This window comes from Halichoeres trimaculatus, unplaced genomic scaffold (genome assembly GCF_033239565.1).
Source record: "Halichoeres trimaculatus isolate MK-OKI-2021-1 unplaced genomic scaffold, fHalTri1.1 fHalTri1_scaffold_18, whole genome shotgun sequence".
Taxonomy (NCBI): Eukaryota; Metazoa; Chordata; class Actinopteri; order Labriformes; family Labridae; genus Halichoeres; species Halichoeres trimaculatus.
This window is the reverse complement of record NW_027437196.1, coordinates 11,739,218-11,758,544: the sequence shown is the minus strand read 5'-3', so window position 1 is coordinate 11,758,544 and position 19,327 is coordinate 11,739,218. Positions and strand designations below refer to the sequence as shown.

General features: G+C 39.0%; 1 protein-coding gene across 2 annotated transcripts in view; it reads left to right on the top strand.

The window, feature by feature from the left end:
- The window catches only part of LOC141807415 (sodium/hydrogen exchanger 9-like), a 109,201-nt gene extending 92,507 nt beyond the window's left edge, over positions 1-16,694 (top strand). For both annotated transcript variants that reach the window (XM_074693422.1, XM_074693421.1), the window contains exons 13-16: positions 3,437-3,482; positions 6,748-6,803; positions 15,281-15,386; positions 15,465-16,694. In XM_074693422.1, the coding sequence (XP_074549523.1) occupies positions 3,437-3,482; positions 6,748-6,803; positions 15,281-15,386; positions 15,465-15,635 (379 nt within the window). In that variant the 3' untranslated portion in view covers positions 15,636-16,694. The remainder of the gene's footprint in view (positions 1-3,436; positions 3,483-6,747; positions 6,804-15,280; positions 15,387-15,464) is intronic.
- Positions 16,695-19,327: the final 2,633 nt, after the last annotated feature.

Sequence of the window (19,327 nt, the reverse complement as noted above, 5' to 3'; positions counted from 1 at the left end):
CAGAGCTCACTCTTGGCTGTATTTATCATATTTTATACACTAAACTGGTACTGGGAACTCTACCTAGACTCAAATTTAGGCCCTGTTTACATGACAACTTTTAATCTAAAAACGCTAAAATACATTAAAAATAAAATCTGTGTTTACATGGAAACGCTGATGGACTGAAAACGCTGTAGTAAGCATGCCAGGCCTGTGAGTGGTGCTATAACTGTCTCGTCCAGAAACCGCTTTTGGGAGATCTCCACCGAAGTAGAGTTGAGCCGATTATGTGTTTTTGTAAAACATAAGTGCAGAAGTGGAGCAACAGATGCACATTTTGTATAAAGACAGTCAGCAGATTCAGCAGTAAATGCACAACACAGTAGTCTATGATGATTGTAAGAATGGACTGTTGAATGAGCTTGCACTGAGCCGAGTGTGAAGTTACCATTTTCACCAAAAATGCCGGTTTACTGTTTACACGGCAATGGTGGCGGCAGCGTTTCAGAAAAATCCCACTCTGAAGTCTGTTTTCAAAAGTTTGCATTTTAGGTCGTCTGAAACGCAAAAAAAAATTTGGTGTTACACCCTAAAACCATTGTCGTGTAAACGGTCCCTTTGGTGAAGAGGACTCCATTTAGGGGGTGGTCACTCTGGCAATTGTTACTGTGCTCAAGCATGCTTCAACCCTAAAGCCCAGTCCGTTTGGCCAGTGTGACTGCAAGTAGGACTGCAACAATATGCTCTTCTTGCAACACGATTCTTGTATGATTTTTGGTGTGACGATTGGATTTAATTGCGATTCTTTGATATTTGTGATTTTTTTTAGTTTGCTTTATAAACACCAGACCATAAGAGAAAGTAAATAATGTCTACAGACTATATCAGGAGCCACATTTTCCTCTAAAATGCACATCACATAAGTCAGAGAGAAACATTTCATCCTCTGCTGGAGAAAAGTGGTAACTTTTTTCCAATCCACTTTATAAACAAAAACTGAAATGAAGAATTTGAATCTGAAAAAAAAGATTTTTGACAAAATATCTAAATTTTGAAAGTGGCATACAAAAAATTCTGATTCCAATTTTCGTTTTTTTTCTCCCACCCCTTACCGCAAGCATGCCATGCTTGAGCACGATTCACCTCTCACTTCTTTGGCAACGCTTTAGAGAGGTGGGCTTTAGCGCAGACACTTCAGGCACGAGCAAAAATACATAGGCACAAGGTATGAGCCATGACATGATCATTGCGACTGCTACTCTTGACAATCAGTTCAAACAGTAATGTGGGTGTTACAGGGCTGGGTCGAACAGGTGCTTCGCGATGACGGAGGTGGGCCTAAAGTCTGGCTCAAATAGTCTGTGTGAGATATTGCACTTGTCAAAAAGCAGAGTATAACAAACAGATCAGTGTTTCATTTGCCTATACCAACTTTAAAACTCCTCACTGAGCATTTTTATGAAATGTACAGCAGCTTGCGGTTCTGATTTTTTTCTTATTAGACTTATATACTGACAGATTTTTTTATACTCTTAACGAGCGGTTCAGGTGTTATTCTTGTTTTGGTGTTTTGTTTTGTTTTGTTTTTGTGTTTGTTCTTTGTCTTTCAATATCTTGAAATAAGACATTTTTCTGGACTTGTCTGGTAAATGTGGCTCATATTAAATCAAATAAGATTTTTTTTTTTGTACTAAAATACTAAGTTTTAACTTTTTGCAGCTTTACAGTTAGAGAGCAATTCCTAAAACTGAAAAAAAAAACTCCGGAGGATGTATTTCGTATTAGTATTTTAACGTATGAATCAAATCATGTTAGAATACTATAAGGATAAAACAACAGCTTTTCAGTTTTGAACTTTCCTCATCATACAGCAGGCTTACTGTCAATATATTTCTCATTTCATCTCATTTTTTTCTTTTCTTTGTTCTGGCAGTCTGTGTTTTTGTGTTGTAAGCCTCTTTTGATTTGTTTATTCTGTATTTTTCTTCTCTTTTGTCCTCACGCTTGGAAATGAAACATAATTTCCCAAGAAGAGGACATGTGATTGCAATTTCCTGTAAACGATAAATGGAAAGCATTTTTTCTGCTTCACTTCAATTCAAGTCTATTGTTTGCTTTGCAATGAAACATATGAATAAAAAAGTATAATAAAGGCACAAATTAAAATGTTTCACAAGACTTAGCAGGGAGATATTGAAGGATCATTTACGAGAGGAGGGTGGCTTGTTACTCAGATTGTTTTCATGGAAACAAGAAGAAACCAGAGTGATGGGATCTTACTGTGTCCTTGTGCATCCTGGGTATGTTCATACCTGTGGTTAGGGCCGTACAACTGTAAGCCTAACACTTAGGACTGATGTCAGTACCATGTATAACACAGTATAAGAGAAGGAAATGAGGAAAGAGGCTGGGGTAGATAGTGAGAGATAAGAATCATGATATTAAAGCAAAAAAAAGGATTTTACATCACAGCATCTTCCATATACAGCACGAAAAACAGCGAAGGAATAATCAGAGGGAGAAACTGCTGCAGCATGCACCAGAGCAGGAAGATGGATGGTAAAGTGAATCTAGCCAAGACAGAAATCAGCTCGACCTTAAGTAGTCGAAGCGTTCTAATGCTCTAATGATGATCTCCTCTCTGTTGTGTTGTTGCAGAACTCTCCAAGAGAAAAAGTTTGGCGTCAGCACATTGGAAACACACACACACAAACACACACACACACACACACACACACACACACTCAGTGGTACCGGAGAGCTATCTCAAAATGTCCTGAGCCCTGCTGCAGTAATGCTAGGCTATTAGCACTAACTGCTGACCTGTAGGAACAAGCATCGACAGCCAGCATCCCTCTGAGCTTGGTGCTACATTTGACACCCACAGTGCTTTGAGTGCAGGTTTTTTGGCTCCTGTGGAAATGAGTGTGATTTTGGGTGACCGGCACAACAACATGTTGGGAGCTTAACTCACATGCAGAGCTCTAAATGTATCACATTATTGGATTTAGATTAAAGGTGGATGATGGTGTCAAAACACTGTGGTGTGAAGGATTCATTACGAGTGAAAGTGAGTCACTTAATTTCAGAGCAGAGTCATGCATGTTTTGTGAGCGAGGTCTTCACCCCAACAATGGAAACGACATAGAATGTCAAACATAATTGCGCCGCTGTTTGTCATTTATCAGAGGTTTGATGTGGAAGAGGAGGCTGATTTTCAGCAGAGTGGTCTAAAAGGTCACATTCGAACTGAGCTTAATGTTGATTTCTTACTTACTTTAGAGGCAAATCCACACACAGGTATAGACTGGCTGTTTGAACAGGTGTGAATTCACATGAAGTGGAAAATCACACCCTGGGGGTTTGTCCCTGTCTCTTTGTCCACTCTCTCCATCTTTCTGTCATTGCTTTGTGCTGAATCAGGCTTTGACTGTTCTCATTTTATTCTCTACAGAGCACAGGGGGATAGAGAGGAAGATCCAGAGGACTTGTCCTACGAGGTAAAAACATCTTCTTCTTTTTTTTTGAGAAAAAAGGGGTAAAAAAAGAAAAAAAAAGAAAAAAAAAGGAAATAGAAAAAATATAGAAAATAGGCAAAAAAAAGCAAAAACATCTTTTTGCATCTGTTTATTTATATATTTTAACACTTTGTTTTCAGTCCAAGTGGAATTAAACTGAAAGACAGGTATCATGGTTTCCCTTTTTTTTTTTCACATGGTTATAAAGTAACAATTCTGGATTTTCATGCTAAACGTGCAGATTTTTAGACATCTACATATTCATATGCTGTAGAAATTCCTGAAACTGTCTGGTTCATTCTTTAAAATAAAACAGCAAGAGATCTTCATGAGACTTCATGAGAAACACCAAGGCCTACCCCTCAGGCATCTAGAGGGCTGGCCAATCAGAGGGAAGGGGGGTTGAAAGGCAGGGAGCCTTAAAGAGACAGAAGCTAATACTAGGTTGAAGTAGGGGTTTTTCAGAGTAGGAAAACTAGGGGTATTTTTTTAGCTGTGAATCATGTAAAGCTACTTCGGGGGTACCAGAAGAACAGTATAAATCCTTCAAAAAAAAAAACACAGTACCCCCTCTTTAAAGATTTCTGCTGTAAGAAGCTTCCTAGTCACTTATTGTACTAACAAATAAAGGGTTTCTTAAACATCACAGTGAGGAAAAAAATGATTTTTTGGGGTGCAAATCATTTAAAGCTGCTACAGTAGTAGGAAAAAAAAAAAAAAAAAACCCTCTCTTTAAAGTGATACTCCGGGATGGAACAAGTTGGGTCCTATCACAAGTGTTTTTGTGCAGCAGAAGCCCAGAGCGCTCGCACCAAAGACCCCCTCCCTGCTCGTCTGCAGGTTTCCTCTGCACTCAGACGGGGCCTTTTTTTACTTGACCGAAAACACAAATAAACGGACCCCCACCGAAAAAATCTGATATCGGTCTGCATTCACACTTTATTTAGAATAATTTCAGCACGTTACTTTCACACAAAAACACCTCTAAATAAGGCTTTAGTTCTCATCGTGTCGTAAAACGGCACTACCTTCGCTGCAGAGCCACAGCTGGCTACGAGGCGCTCGCCGCTTAGTGTATTAGTCCGCGCATTGGCGTGCCAGATATAAACAAACGCAGGTAGTCTGCCAGGACGAAGAGACACGCTGAGAACTAGAGCCTTATTTAGGGGTGTTTTTGTGTGAAAGTAACGTGCTGAAAATTCTCTAAATAAAGCGTGAATGCAGACCGATATCAGATTTTTTTGGTGGGAGTCCGTTTATTTGTGTTTATGGTCAAGTAAAATATGGCCCCGTCTGAGTGCAGAGGAAACCGGCAGAGGAGCAGGGAGGGGGTCTTTGGTGTGAGCGCTCTGGGCTTCTGCTGCACAAAAACACTGCTGTAGGGGTAATTTCTGCCCTAAACCTTGTGATAGGACCCAACTTGTTCCATCCCGGAGTATCACTTTAAGCTGTTCTAGCAACCCATTGCACTTTTTTTCACTATTTAACTTAAATGTTTATATATTTTTTACCAAATGTTTTTACTTACTTAAATTCTGTACAAGTTGTGATTTTTACTGTTAGTTTATTATGCTATATAGAGAGAGAACATAGTTTAAAAAAGAGTAAATGCCCTTATATTTTTTTCGATATAAAGCTATTATGATTCACATCTCGCTAAAAAATGACATCCACAGGATCTCTTTTTGAAAAAAAAAAGAAATGCAGAAATACCTGTTAGAGCTATTATCTCAGGTATTTGTATAACATTTTTATGCTGTGCAGCAAAGCACCACTCTGCCTTTACTTATTCAGTCTTACAACAAAAGCCCCTTAAACGTTATGGACCATGTTGGCTAACATTGTATGCGCTTGGCTGCCTCCATTTAGCTGTGCTATCATACCTGTATTACTCATCAGTCCCATTTACAATCTTTTGCATAAGTGCTTCTCTGTGATGATGTATTGCAGACAGTCTGCTGCTGGTTTTGTGTACTTTAAATGCTTCAACTATTAGCTTCATTGCAAACAGTCTTTCTAATGATTCTTTTTGTAGTTCTATTGATTGAGTTTAGGGACTCGGTGGATTAATATTTCATGGAAAGAGGCTTCCGGCAAGCATTAAACTTTAAAATGAGGGGCTAATTTACAAAACATGAAGAGATAAATGGCAGATGTTGGAAGGAAGAAGCCAACAAAGCCTTAATACCTAATGAAATGATCTCTGTGAGATTCTTATAGGTGCTGCATAATTTGAAAAATAAACCATGCTGTTTTATTTGCTTTCTAGCAGCATCTGTCGTTCACCAAATGTGGAGTAAGTTGCACGTTTTCTGGCATGAGATTCTACATATGCTTACATATGCGACTCCAAGCTGCCTTTCCTGCTCAGTTGCCCCTCTGGAGAGAAAGTAAGAGAGCAGCAGTGGCGATCACATTCAAAGACAATGAAACTTCATTTGCTTAAGAGCTATTTTTAATCACCACAAAAGCGCTGCAGGGCAAACTTCATCCCATTCCGAGGCCTTGCATGTCACTGCTGGTGGAAGATGTTGGCTGATTTTATGCACATGCTGTATACATTAGAGAGATTTAAGGTACATGCTGCCGCCCTCGCCCACAGACAAAGAATACGCTACCACTCTTTAATCTCGACCCTGCATGACATCAAAGCGGAGGAGAGGTTCACGAGGAGGAAACACACTTTTGCTTCCTGCTAGATGACAGTCTGCAGCACATCCCTGCATGCACACAGGCCCTGTGAGTGTGCCATTTTGTTGTGCAGACACTTCCACACACCCACACACAGACACACACACTATCATCCCACCTTACCATCCCTGCTTCCTCCCAGCAGCTCTCCATCTCCCTTCTTTCATCTTTTTATTTGACTTGACTCTTATCTGCACGCTGTGAATGGGACAAGGTTTAGGCAGCTCCCTGGCACTGTACAGCTGAAGGGGTGATCAGGATGGGCAGCGGGGCCGGGGAGGCTTGGAGAAGGGTCCCACTGGTGATGTGAGGCCAGGCTGCAGGACTCTTTCTTATGGAAATGAATAAATGTTAATTTGCTCAGACTCAGAGCTGCACCAGCGCAGCTTTGGGCGTGTTCTTACTGATCTTTGGGGATGGTTCTGGACTCGAGGTCATTCGATATGGCCCCCATGACCAGCCAGGGGTGCAGATTTCCAACATTTCCATCAGGAAGCAAATACAGCCAGCCCAGAGACTCTTTGTGTTTCTTTGAGTAATAGTGTTTCTCCCACAGGCTGCTACAAGGAGGCCAGACACAAGACAGAGCCTGTGGCACCGCCTGGACTCCAAGTATCCTTTCACTGCTTTCTTCTCTAAATCTCCCCCACATCTGCTCACACTCACAATAGTTAATGCACCGTTCTGTGGAGATGAGCAGTATTATAGGGTGAGTGAAGGGAAAATAACAGAGCTCTGCAGTTCAGAGGATGTGAAGAATGATTCTTATCTGCTGTGATGGTAGAACAAACAAGAAGCGCTTGATATAATCGAAAAGAAATAAACTGGGTACTGCTTTGTGTACATGCTATCACATGAGGAAGAATAATAAAAAAGAGTGGATGCATGGGAGAGACATTTTAGGAAACTGTTTAAAAAATACAAAAACTGTTAAGGCATTTATTGTTCTGCTTGACCGAGCTCACTAAGCTAACAAGTAGCTTCATATAGCATGAGTAAGGGGATATCTTAACATTAAAAAATAAAATAAAATTCCAAAGTACTAAACAACAAAGAGTGTTTTTGCTAAGCTAAAGTGGAATTAACATGCTGACATTTTCAGAACCAGCAAAAAATGGTTTTGGTTATTTTATTTTGCAAATAAGTTTGTTGGGAAGAACTAGCATGAATGGTTTACATCATTATAAGGAACTCATTGCTAAGCTGAATTTTTTAATTCAGAATAGGACAGATTAGCTGACTTCTAAGTAACTATTTCTCATGCCAAACTAAACTAAACCAAAAATCAAAGGCTAATAAATAGCTTGATGTAGCTCCAAATATGAGGAATAGTTTTGTTGTTGAAGGTAGCCCATCACTACATTTGTTAGCATTGGACAGAACCAGACTAGGTAATTTATGTATCATTTTTTCTCATTCTTAATAAAGCTAAGCTAGCAGTTAAGGCTTAAAAAATAGCTTGACATAGCTGCAAATGAAAGGAATAATGTTTTGTGGTTATTGTTGCTGTTGTTGTTGAAGTTTTCCTTGGTAATATCGCTGACTTCAATGTTACTGTTCCTAAAACTGAGCTAGGCTAACATTCTATTACTAAAAAAGTATAGTAACTGTAAATTCAAGAGATAGTTTTCTGTAGTTAGTTGTAAAACTACAAGTGTGTTGGTGTGTTTTCACAGAATCATTCTTGTTTTTCTTGATGATACCTTAAAAAGAAAAAACTACACCAGAATTTTTTTAGTATTATTTTTTTTAACTGGGAACAACAACTTGTTTTGCAAAAAGCTACAAATATGTGCGTCTTTTCCTAAGCATGGAATAGAAACAGATTGTCTGCCTCCCTCATTACCAGTCCTTATGCTAAGCTAATTGAATTAGGTAGCTTTTAACTAAAAAATAGACTTGAAAATATTTAAATAATGTTTCATTTTAGCAGAAAAAGAAATGAATTTTCTTAATTTACCTTTAATTGCTCCAAGCTAAACTAATCTAACACATTGCTTTTGGTAGCTTTATGTTTCACAGTCATGAAAGTATTTTTTTTCTGTCTATGTAATTTTCTTTGTGACTGAAGAGTTGACAAGTGTATTTCACTCAATATAAAATACTTTTCTTAATGTATTTGTTGACTGCAGGGTAAACGGGATTCCTGTAATCATAAAATGGAGTTAAATCATCCAGCAGTTAAAATACGGCCCCATGCTCTGCAGCAGAGTTTCATGAGGACTGCATTAAGTTTACGCTAATCGAATTTTACCACTTAATGGCCTCATGACCTGGTCTGGTGCTCGGTGGCGAGCACATCATTTTTCTTTATGGACTCTGCCTCTGCAGCAAAAACAATGAGATGCAGGTCTACCAGTGCATTCATTTAGTGTTCATTTCATTTAATGCATGAGTGCGTTAATATTAATTTGAGGGTTTTTTCCTGCTTTTATAGAGAAGGACATGTAAAGTCAAAAACAGCTAAGGGAATATATGACTAGACAATGGTGGTAAACTATTACCTTACAGACGAAAGGCAGATTAAGCAGAAGTGATAATCTTGTGGTCTATGTTTGGAGTTAGTCACAACAGTCCTCTCCAGAGGAAAATGCATCACACTCAGCCTGCTGAATCATAATAAAGCTGTCCAGTTCTCTTACATAATACCATTATGAGTCTGATTAGGAAGCAGAGATCATGAGATAAAGGCATCTGTAGTTATTATGCTTTAAAGAATATTCACTTACTTTGATGTATTGCCATTTCTACAAGACAAATAGAGCATAGTGCATTAAAATGATCATCAAACCTTTAATTAATATAATCAGAAGAGACAAGATGAATGTGAAACACTGTAATTAGTTTATGGAGATAACTTTGGCAGAGATTATAGGTTTCATGTGATCTCAGACTTAATCAAATCGACCTGGGAGCATCTGTAAACATGTCTACGAGTAGTTTTCAGACATTTAAATGGATGCTTTCAGATACCATTCCCTCCCTCAAACGGCTCACACTCCTTCAAGAAGTCTCCTCTGTGTTGTTCCTTTGTGTCCTTGCAAGTCGTCATGTACCCTGCTGCTGAAAAGCCTCCCCGCAACGCGATGATTCTGCCACCTCCGTTTTTCACAGCCTGGTGTTGGATGAGTGATAAAAATCTAACAAGTTTTCAGCAAAGATTGTGCTTAACATTACAAGCAGTTTATCTCATTTTCTCTAATCATTGCAGATTTTTTGCCCTCTTTTTGCCTTCTATGTTGCATCTATTATAATAGGATACATAATGAAGTATCAGAGAGAAAGTTTCTGATCAAACCCATTTTAGTTCTGGCTGTTAAAACCTCAAAGTTCTGAAATGTGAACATGATTTTTTTTGTAAAATATTTGAGGGTCAGTATTTGATATCACTTAATTGGCTTCCTCAGTCCTTTTAAAAAATGCAAGGTCATGTGAGGAGTTTTCAGTTGGTTATGGAACCAGCCAAAATTTTAATGTTATCCCCTCATCATTAGCTACAATAGCAAATGAGATCATTGTTGACTACGTTCATTGTTTTCATATAGTTATTTGTAGTGTGTGAATCTGCAACTGGAGGGTAAGTGTCAGACGGAGGTTACTTTCCAACAGTAGGAACTTTCCCAAGGAACTGTAAGGACCTTTTAAGGAACTATGTGCATTTGGACAACAGGAATCAGGGTCTAGATTTAGTTCCAGGAGAGTTAATCCCTACCTGAAAAGACGTCGCTCAGATGGTACTTCATTCTAAAGTTCCAGGAACTTTATGGAGCAGGGCCTGTACTGCTGATATAGTAGCCTTTTTATTTTTGTTTAACCCACCATTCACATTATATATTTTTTGTTAAATAACTCTTCAACAATCACCTCCTTGTATCCTGCTAGCCAAATCGTGCCCCTGTCAGCTTCGGGTGTTATGTTGCAGCTGAGTGGATGTCAAAATTAAAAGAGCAGTTGAAACACAGAGGGAGTCCTCAGGAATGCATCCTAGTTCAGATTTTTATTCCATATCAAAATATTAATGAAAGAAGTATTCAGTAATAATCTTTAGTGGTTTGAGAAGTATGCACCCACCCACAAAGCAGTTTTTCTACCATTGCTTTAAAATTTATTTTCTTGCTTTAAGTTGAGTATTGTAGCAAGCAAGTTTTAAATCAAATTTGTGACCAGCACTTCTCTCAATCCAATTGTTGATTTAACAAATCAATTAACAACACAATAAAGCACAATCAAAAATAGCACAAGCTGAACCTCCTCCATGCTAACAGGCTAACTTTAGTGTCACAAAGGACATCGTTAGCCTCTCTGTCAACATTGTTGTATGGCATCCTTTTTTCTCACTCTCTTTTCTCCACACATCATTGAACAGATTTGCATAATCTTCACAGGATTTTAGGAAAAAGTGAAGTAAAACTTTTTAAAAATATATATAAAAAAAACACAAATAAAGAGTATCATTTTAAAACTCAAGGGGAGCCTTTTACACAAATGGCTCCCCTTGGAAAAGTAAATGTGTTCTGCACAATACAGCAGCCAGACCATAGTTCTGTTGTCATGATGCTGGACAGGACAAGTTTGGAAAAAAAAAAAAAAAAAAAAAAAAGGATATAGTGAAATACTGACAAAAATGGGCCGTAGGAGCTATTGCAGAGAGAAGTTAAAAAGAAGTTCCTGGAACTAAAAGGTCCTGATACTCCAGGTAGAAAATACCTGGAGTGTTATGTTGCACAAATTTTTATCCTGTGCACCACTTTCTCAGCCACAAAACAAAATAAGCATATACAAGTGTTTACACGGATTCACCAATCTTTAATAGTTAACAATGAGCAGCTTTTAAGATGGGGATGAAAAGTTGTTTAAAAAAAAAAAAAAGCGTAACTTTGGCATTAGTACTCTGATTGTAGACCTTTTCTAACCTTTGAGAAATAGGCTAATTAGCTTTTCAAAGAGTGAAATGAGAAGACTGACCTCCCTTGTGTGTTTCATAAATACTGCCTAAGGCTACAGCTGTCAGAAAGTCATCTTAGCTTAGCATAACTGCTAGAACTGGGAAATCAGGTAACTTACTTTAGAAAATGACTTGATCTTATACCGTATGTAAAGTTGAGTCCTAAGAGTCAGGTTCTGGTCCCTACCAAGACAGCCAAAGAGCTGATTAACAGCAAACACCCCCAACACAACCAGCATTACATACTGCAGAAATCGAAAGTAGATTCATTTCTTGCGTCTGAACATTGCAATCTGTGTAACTATAGTTACTACATAGATTATCACCATTTCCCTCTGGCTGTAGTTAAAAGTCTTCACATTGGGTTGAGATAATGTGTGTATCTGCATGGAAATGTGTGAAGTAGAGAGAGAAGAGGGATGAGAGAGGCCCTAGGCAAGATGAAAGGCCCAGCCAATGTTTCCCACTGATGGGAAAAAAAACGCATTATAGAGACGCTTTGATGTGGACCAGGTGAGAGAAGCCCCAGCTTGGATTCTGCCGCCAGGTAATTGAGCTTCATGTTGGTAGCTGGTGTCTTATCCTGCAGGCGTACTGCTGCTACGCTAACTGTTTCTCCGTCAGCCTGACTTCGCAGCTCATTAGGACAGACGTTTTACTCCCAACCAGTGATTTGACCAACATCAAAGCTTTGCTTGTTGTAGTAGTTAGCGCACCATGATTTCAGGGCTGGCAACCCATGTTTTTGTTTTGACTCTGGTATTTCAAAGGCCACCTATGTTTAAAACACTTAGAGTTGCAGTGTTGTACTGTTTGCTTGCCTCTGGAGAAGCCTGTGGTGCCACTTGGGAGGTAAATGTCTCAGTGGTATCTGTGGGTTTGTATATGGAAAGGCAAAAATAACAGATGGAGGTGGCCTCAGCTGTAAATTAAACATTTTGTATTGTGTGTAAGAGATATGAAGATGTTATAATTAAGTAGTGTGGTCCTTCCTAGGGTGTTTTTGGATTTAATAATGGATTCTTCGACATTTGCGGAAAGTGTGAAGCTCATTTTATCACTCTTGCTTTGGTAATGTTGTTTCTTAAATTCACAATTTGGATTATCTCATGATTCCTTTTAAGTAAAATCCAAACAATTCAGATACAACAAGACAACATTGCTCTTTTGAAAATAAAAAAAAATAGTTTTAAGTAGCCTCCAAGTATTCAAATTTTTGTGATGTTGCTCACTGGCGCTCTTGCTAATAGCTAGTCAAGGCTAATCTTTCTCATGACCATTAAATATGAAGTTAAATCTAGCGAGCTATTACCTACAGCTATTAGCGTACAAGAAGTGTACCATAGCCTAACTTAGCTTAAAAACTGGGTGCTCAATCATCAAAATGTTGTAAGGTTTAACGGGACTCTGCTATCTGACCAATAAATACAGAGCTACTGCAGCTAGGCAGTATCCTCTACCTTGCTAAGTTTAGCATAGCCCAGCTTAATTTATGGTCTAAAAGCTTCCCTGTCAAGACCGTATCAAGACTAATGGGACTCTCTTTTTTTGACCTTGTTTTCTACCTCTCTTTTTTAAAAGCATAAATTTTCTGTATGACCATAAAATAAAAACTCAAAGGTAATGAGCAGTTATCTTAGCTAAAATATGTTTAGCTTTGCCTGGCTAAAAGACTTAAAGCTTTCTTCTTGACTTTCTGTTAACCTTACCATTTGATACAAGGATACAGCTAGTTGCTGGAAAGTTAAGCTCAAAACTAGAAAGTAAGCTACCTAAGTTTGGCTAGTTAAGCCAAATCTTGACATTAACATGTCTCAAAAATAAACTTACAGGTAGCAAGCGGTAATCTGAGCTCAAATATGTTAAGCTTTGCCTGACTAAAAGATTGAAACCTTTCTCTTCAAGAGCCAAATAAGCAAATTGATGTGACTCTTTTCTGCCCACTGAAAACAAAGATACAATGAGGTAGCACTAAGCTAAGTTCAAAGCTAGCTAGTTTTTTTTAGTACAGATGAAAAGTTAAATGTGTTGAGCTCAGTTTAGTTCAGCTTTTGACTTAAGAGCTCATCAAGCAGATTGACATAACTCTTTTATCTCACCATTGAATACTAGGATAGCTAAACTTATTGACTAAACACAGAAGATGCAAGCAAAGAAAGCCACTTTCTAAATGTAGCAACTATGTCACAGCCAGCCCTATTTACTGTATATCGACAAGTGTCAACAATACTAAAAGTAGAAGACAGCAAATTGTTGTTTTCTAGAGAATCTTGCTGCATTTCCAGATACAGCAACATATTTTTACCTATATCAATGGGTTATTTTGTCTGTTACTTTGTGTTGTCATTTGTCTCTCTTTCAATACAGTTCATTTACAAAAAAAAAAAAAAAACTTTTGAAGAGCAAATATCCCACAACAGCATGAAGTAATTTCAGTGTACTCAACTCTCCTCTACTGATGAGAGGTCAGGAAAAGGTGATGTGTGGGACATGTAGGAAGGCAATAAGCTCGCAGCCAAGATAGCTGAAGCAGCAGTAGAGTCTCTACCCCCACACAGCCACAGCACTCAGCACCTTTTCTCACATACACACACACACACACACACACACACACACACACACACACACACAAACAGAAACACATACACAAACAACCTGACACCATTGTGGGGCTGAAAACAGCCCCAGCCTTTATAATTACTGCCGCCGTCTAGCATCATGCCAGCATCGAAGAGAGAGACGCTTGCAGGTCCCAAGGATGACAATATTCCCTACTTCTGCGTTTTTTACCTCCTCTTCTCTTGCCCTTTCTCTCTGTGTTTCCTCTCACTCACTTTAGACATTTATAAATAAATCCCTTTAGCTGGCAGAGAAGTGCCCATAATTCCCACCTCTTGCATTTTGCTGATAACAGCACCAGAATGCAAGACTTGGCTCTGAGTACAACATTAGATCAGTTTCCTCTTCTCTTTGTGATTTTTTGTGCTCGTGCCAGAAGATTGTGTACTTGTCTGCTTCCTCTGTGTTGCGCATTATTCATTATAGGCTCTGGGGTACAAAGGTTGCTTCATGCAGAAATTATAGTGCTGGTGAAGTATTGTTTTGCCATTCTCCGAAGGGGAGCAAAGTATCAACACACGCTCGAGGGCAATTATTAATCACAAGTAGGCTTTAAAGCTAAAACTGTAATGTATTTGTGCAGCCAAATAATGAAAACATGTACACCGAAGCACTTTGCATTAAACTGCTCAAGCGATATATGTATCTGGATCCGTAAAGAAGGAGCCCCAGAGAGAGATACAAGGGGTTTTAACTATATTTAGATGGTTTTTGAAGTATCTTTTTATGGATATCAAACCTTCAAAAATAGTATGAAATACCCTCTCTCTATCAAGCATTTCTGCTCCTGTAGCATTTTCCAAAAACTTGTTTGTTGTTGCTCAGGCTTTTATCAGTGGCTGGTACTTCTTCAAAAATATGCTAAAAACTTAGCAATCTGTATCAAAAAATAGCATTGAAGCATCAATGACTGCTTTTAACTCCACAGTTGCTTGATGGCAGACAATAGCCTTATGAGGACAGCACTGTGCTGCATACTTTATCATTCAAGCAGTGAAATCTGCTGTGTCATTGCTCAGGTTTTTCTTGAAATGTGCTATTAATTTTAACCTCTTGAGATAAAAACTACCTCAAGTTTTGGTGCCATATGTTTGAGAGAGAAGACATGAAGATAAAGGGTTTTACGCATTATTTCCCAGACCAGAGTGAAACGCTTTAATCACTACTTTCTGTCATAGTCACTCGATTCTACTGCATCTGTAGCTAAATCAATAAACACTCCTTAAATTCCTTCAGTCCCACTCATGATAATTGTTCCCCACTGAGCATTTCAAGGCAGAGTTAAACACGCTCATATTTTGCAACTTTATGAGTTCTTATATCCTTAAACTACTGCAGTTACTTATTTGAAACATAATCACAGAGTGTCCCCCCTGTGGGAAGTGTTTTGGCTTTGCTGAAATCTTCACAGTTATGACTTGGTCGCCTCAGGCCAGATTTGTAAACTGCTAAATACAAACTATTTTCTGCTCTCCTGAGCCGATGACACTCACACCTTTGCAACAACACCTTAACAAGGTCACAGATATCTAAAGCCTCTGCTGACACATCGTGGTCCTCCCCTGAGTGACTCACTGCCCCGCTGCTGTGTGGTGTTCGCCAGATTCTTCAGCAGCGCGAACATCGAGGAGGTAAGACTTCCCATGTGGTGCTAAATGATGAAGTAAATTCAGAGAAAACAGAGAAATAATCAGTGTGGATTTTTCCAGAATGAGGAGCAGCTGTGCGAGGCCGCACCACACGACTCCACCTGCGATTTGGAGAAATCAGAGCTTGTATCAATCGGTGGTGATTCCGGTGCATCCGAGCCTCGTGAAGACCTGCTGGAAGGAGACCTGGGCCTGGGCACTGCTGCAGCCGCGCTCCCCAGAGAGGGCTGAGGCTTCAAGACTCACTTCTAACCCTTCGCTTATCCAGCCTCCAGGCGAAGACCCTGCCTCCCACGGCGAGTAAGGGTCACTGGCTGAGGCATGTGAGAGGAGCTGACCGGGAGTCAGAGTTACAAAAGCTTCACGGAAAGGTCACCCACCCCCCCTTTGTGCTGACATGCATGCAAAGACACACTCACAGAGGGAGAAAAAAAGCAGCTACAAAAGGCCATTGCTCTTTCTTTTCCTCTGCACATGATAATTCTTGGCTTGTTTTGCTTAAGAGCTGAGGAATTTAATAGCGGCAACACAAATGTTCTTAAAGTCTTCAAAACTGACCTTTGTTGCACTTCTGAAACAGCAAACAACATTAAGGGGCTCAATTTCTTGTGAAAATGAAAGACTAAATGAAAAAGACTTGCCCTTCGTGTAGTTGCTCTTTTTTAGTTTGTTGCAAAATGGTGTTGTTTGAAATTTGTGGAGATTTGCACAGGAACATCCGCTGTGATTGAAAGCTTTATCATTCCCTCTAATCAGCTGAAATGGTGTTTTTATGCCAACTGTGCTCTGCTCGTCCCCAACTCCTTATTAAACTTTTATTGCAGTGTTTTCCAACCGCAATCCTTTTAACTCACTCAAAATGTATTCTGCTGAATTTATTACCCCTTCATTTCCCTCCACGTCTTGCTTATCATCCTGTAGACGGCAAGAAAACTCCCTAATGCCCGGGTATATTAACAGCATTAGGGAAAACGGACAATCAGCATGTGAGGCTCCTCTATGGATTGCTCTGTGCTGTTCTCCAAGTGCCTCATTATAAATCTCAAGGCCCGTTTTTTCTTTTCCCTAGCGAGCAGCAGGCTGTACAATCCCACTCTGTGAAGGTTAGGCTTTGTGAACATGCAGACTGTTTTTCTCACATTAATAAAGCCATTGTCCTTGCAGTGAGTGAGGCCTTTCTGTGAGGCAGTTTATGCTGTGACTGCATGGCTGCATCTATGGAATGCTCCACTGTTGCATGCGCTCAATTGATGCTGCAGAAGAAGATGTATTCTTTTTTTTGTTTTTCTGTTTGCGCTGGTGTTTGAATTCAATGTTTTTCTCAGAAGAAAGAAAAAATACCTCAATACTGGGAACAGCCTGTCATGACAAGTCTTTAGAGTGAGATGCTCAACCTTTGGTTCTGTCTTTAATGTGACTTTGATGTAACTCATAGTAAAATCCTACAAGTATAAATGCTATTCTCTTAGATTTGAAACGACATGCTATGTGGTGCATTTCTTCAGTTGTGCTCAAAACACCAAAAAGCTACTCACAACAAAGTCATAAGCTTTGTTTGGAAACATCCTGCTGTGTGAGCTCATCTCAGGTCATTTTAGGACACTATGAGCCTCACAAGCCAAATTACCAAGAGTTGAAGTGAACTGAATCCAAAGTGATTGAATAAGAGGACAGTCTGCTTTCATGTAGTTTCCATGCGCTTCTCAGGTGCCTGTAATTTCATTTTTAACCTTCTTTTCAAGGCATGAAATACTTGTCGGATCACACGTAATTGCTGTTCCAGGTGACTTCTTACTTTCACCAACTAATGAGATTTTAGTGATTCAGGGACTTAATGAGTACAAGATTTCACCACATGAAGGCCTGTTTTTGTTTTGTAAATGAGGACACTTGCTCTGTTCCACTCATTTAAAGCGTCACGGACACATTGGTGTGGCAGCTAAAGGAAGTGGAAGAGTTCCAAGACGTGTGCAAAGGCGTAAACAATGCACTTTAAGAAAGTCCTATTCAAAAAAGCTAGCCGGGCTTTGACTCTGACTTTGTTTACAACCAAAAACTCCTTAGGGACATGTAAGTGGAGTGAAAAACAGCAGAGAATGTATGCCATTATTCCGTACAGTGGTTCTTCAGGAAATGGGAGGAGGTCACGGCTTAGTATTTTGAAAATGCCAAAGTTATTTACCACACAATCCTAACACTCAGTTAGTATTATCATAATACTAGTGCCTAACAGCTATGGATTCCAACAAGGTGTATTTGAAAGTCAGAATTAAACTCTTATGACAAAACAATGTCCTTTTCTCAAATTAATATTAACACTAATTGACACTCACTGATTGGTTGTTTTGTTAGTGTATTACAGACATAGACCTAAACTACTTCTATCACAATTTTGCAACCGTAAAAGCAAAAGTTTTTACATGAATATCTTCCTTATCAAATTTCAGATAATGCTCACCACTCTTTGCTCAGTTTTCTGTCTGTTCTTGATGTTGCAGACAACGCTGAAATTATTACCGTAATACCAATAATACAAGGGCAACAGATTTATGATTTTTGGGTGTCATAAAGTAAACTGTTTAGAGTAGGGGTCACCAACGCAGGGCCCACAAGAACCACTTAAGGTGCCTGTGAGGCATGTTTCTAAAAACAGCACTGGTCATAATGAAGCTCCTCCCAGAAATTTATATATGTTTCCTACCATCATTGGTGTGTAAATCACTAATAATAATTTTGGAATAGTAGTACTACAACTACTATCATTGTTGTTATGAAGTGATCCCTGTGATTTTGTATCAGACAAGTAGCCCTTTGTACCACTGGTTTCCCTTGAGGAAGCCCTCGGCCTCATAAAGGTTGGTGACCCTTGATTTACAGGATTAATTTACTGATAATAGATATGACTTTTTGAGGATTGTGCACCAATATGACCATGCAAAAATCCTCAGGCTGAGAATTCTGTTTAGAAATATGTCACGTTGTAACACTTCAACTAATTCTAGTGCACAGCGTCCTCTGCTTAGCTGTCTGTGTGCTATACATGCTGAGAGTACCAATAATGAGGAAGCAGTAGATGTGAGATTGAGTTTTGAGTTAATGTTTAGATGATAATTCACTGATTGCTTACATTGGCTTGAAGTTGAGTAAGACTTGAACTCTTTTTGTATTGATTACACCACATTAAAGGTCTCATAAAGCTGTCCTCTCACACTAATATGACTTAATTGAAGAATTTTTCACATCAACCGACTCTAATGCACACCAAAGTCTGCTTAGTCGCAATGTGTCCTGCAGACAGTGCTGAGAGTACTGTATGAAGCTGAAAATATTAAGTTACTTGCATTTCTAAATCTCCCCCAAGGAATACTAATACATTAGATTATCTGTGAAAGAGTTTTCATATTTGAAAGACATCACCTGAGATTAATATATAAGTGGGAGCCCCAGTAATTGAATTCCCGAGCTTTGCCATGTTTGACTGTCTCATACAGTCCCCTGTCTCATACTCCAGATTTCTGTTTAAGATCACATGTGAAGCAGCACAGTTTGATCAACACAAATGCATCAGCTTCATTTTTTTTTTTTAAACTGTGAACTTTACTCAATGCAATATTCCCAGACCATGTGTTTTTTATAAGAGCAAGCAATTGTAAACATTGGAAATGGTAGAACAGACTGCTTACACTGACACTGAGAGGAGACGTTCCAAGCTCCAGAGCCATGACATTGTCCACAGTGCATGAATCATCATCCTACGAGGATTTGGTGACAAAAATCAAAACATCTTGTTTTTTTTAATCTAGAAAAAAGCACTACTGCTGTTCTGATGTAGCCTACTCACACCTCTACTTATGGCACATCATCAAATGATTGTCTTTGACTTTGACCAGATCTTACAAATAACATTAGCAATGAGCATATTA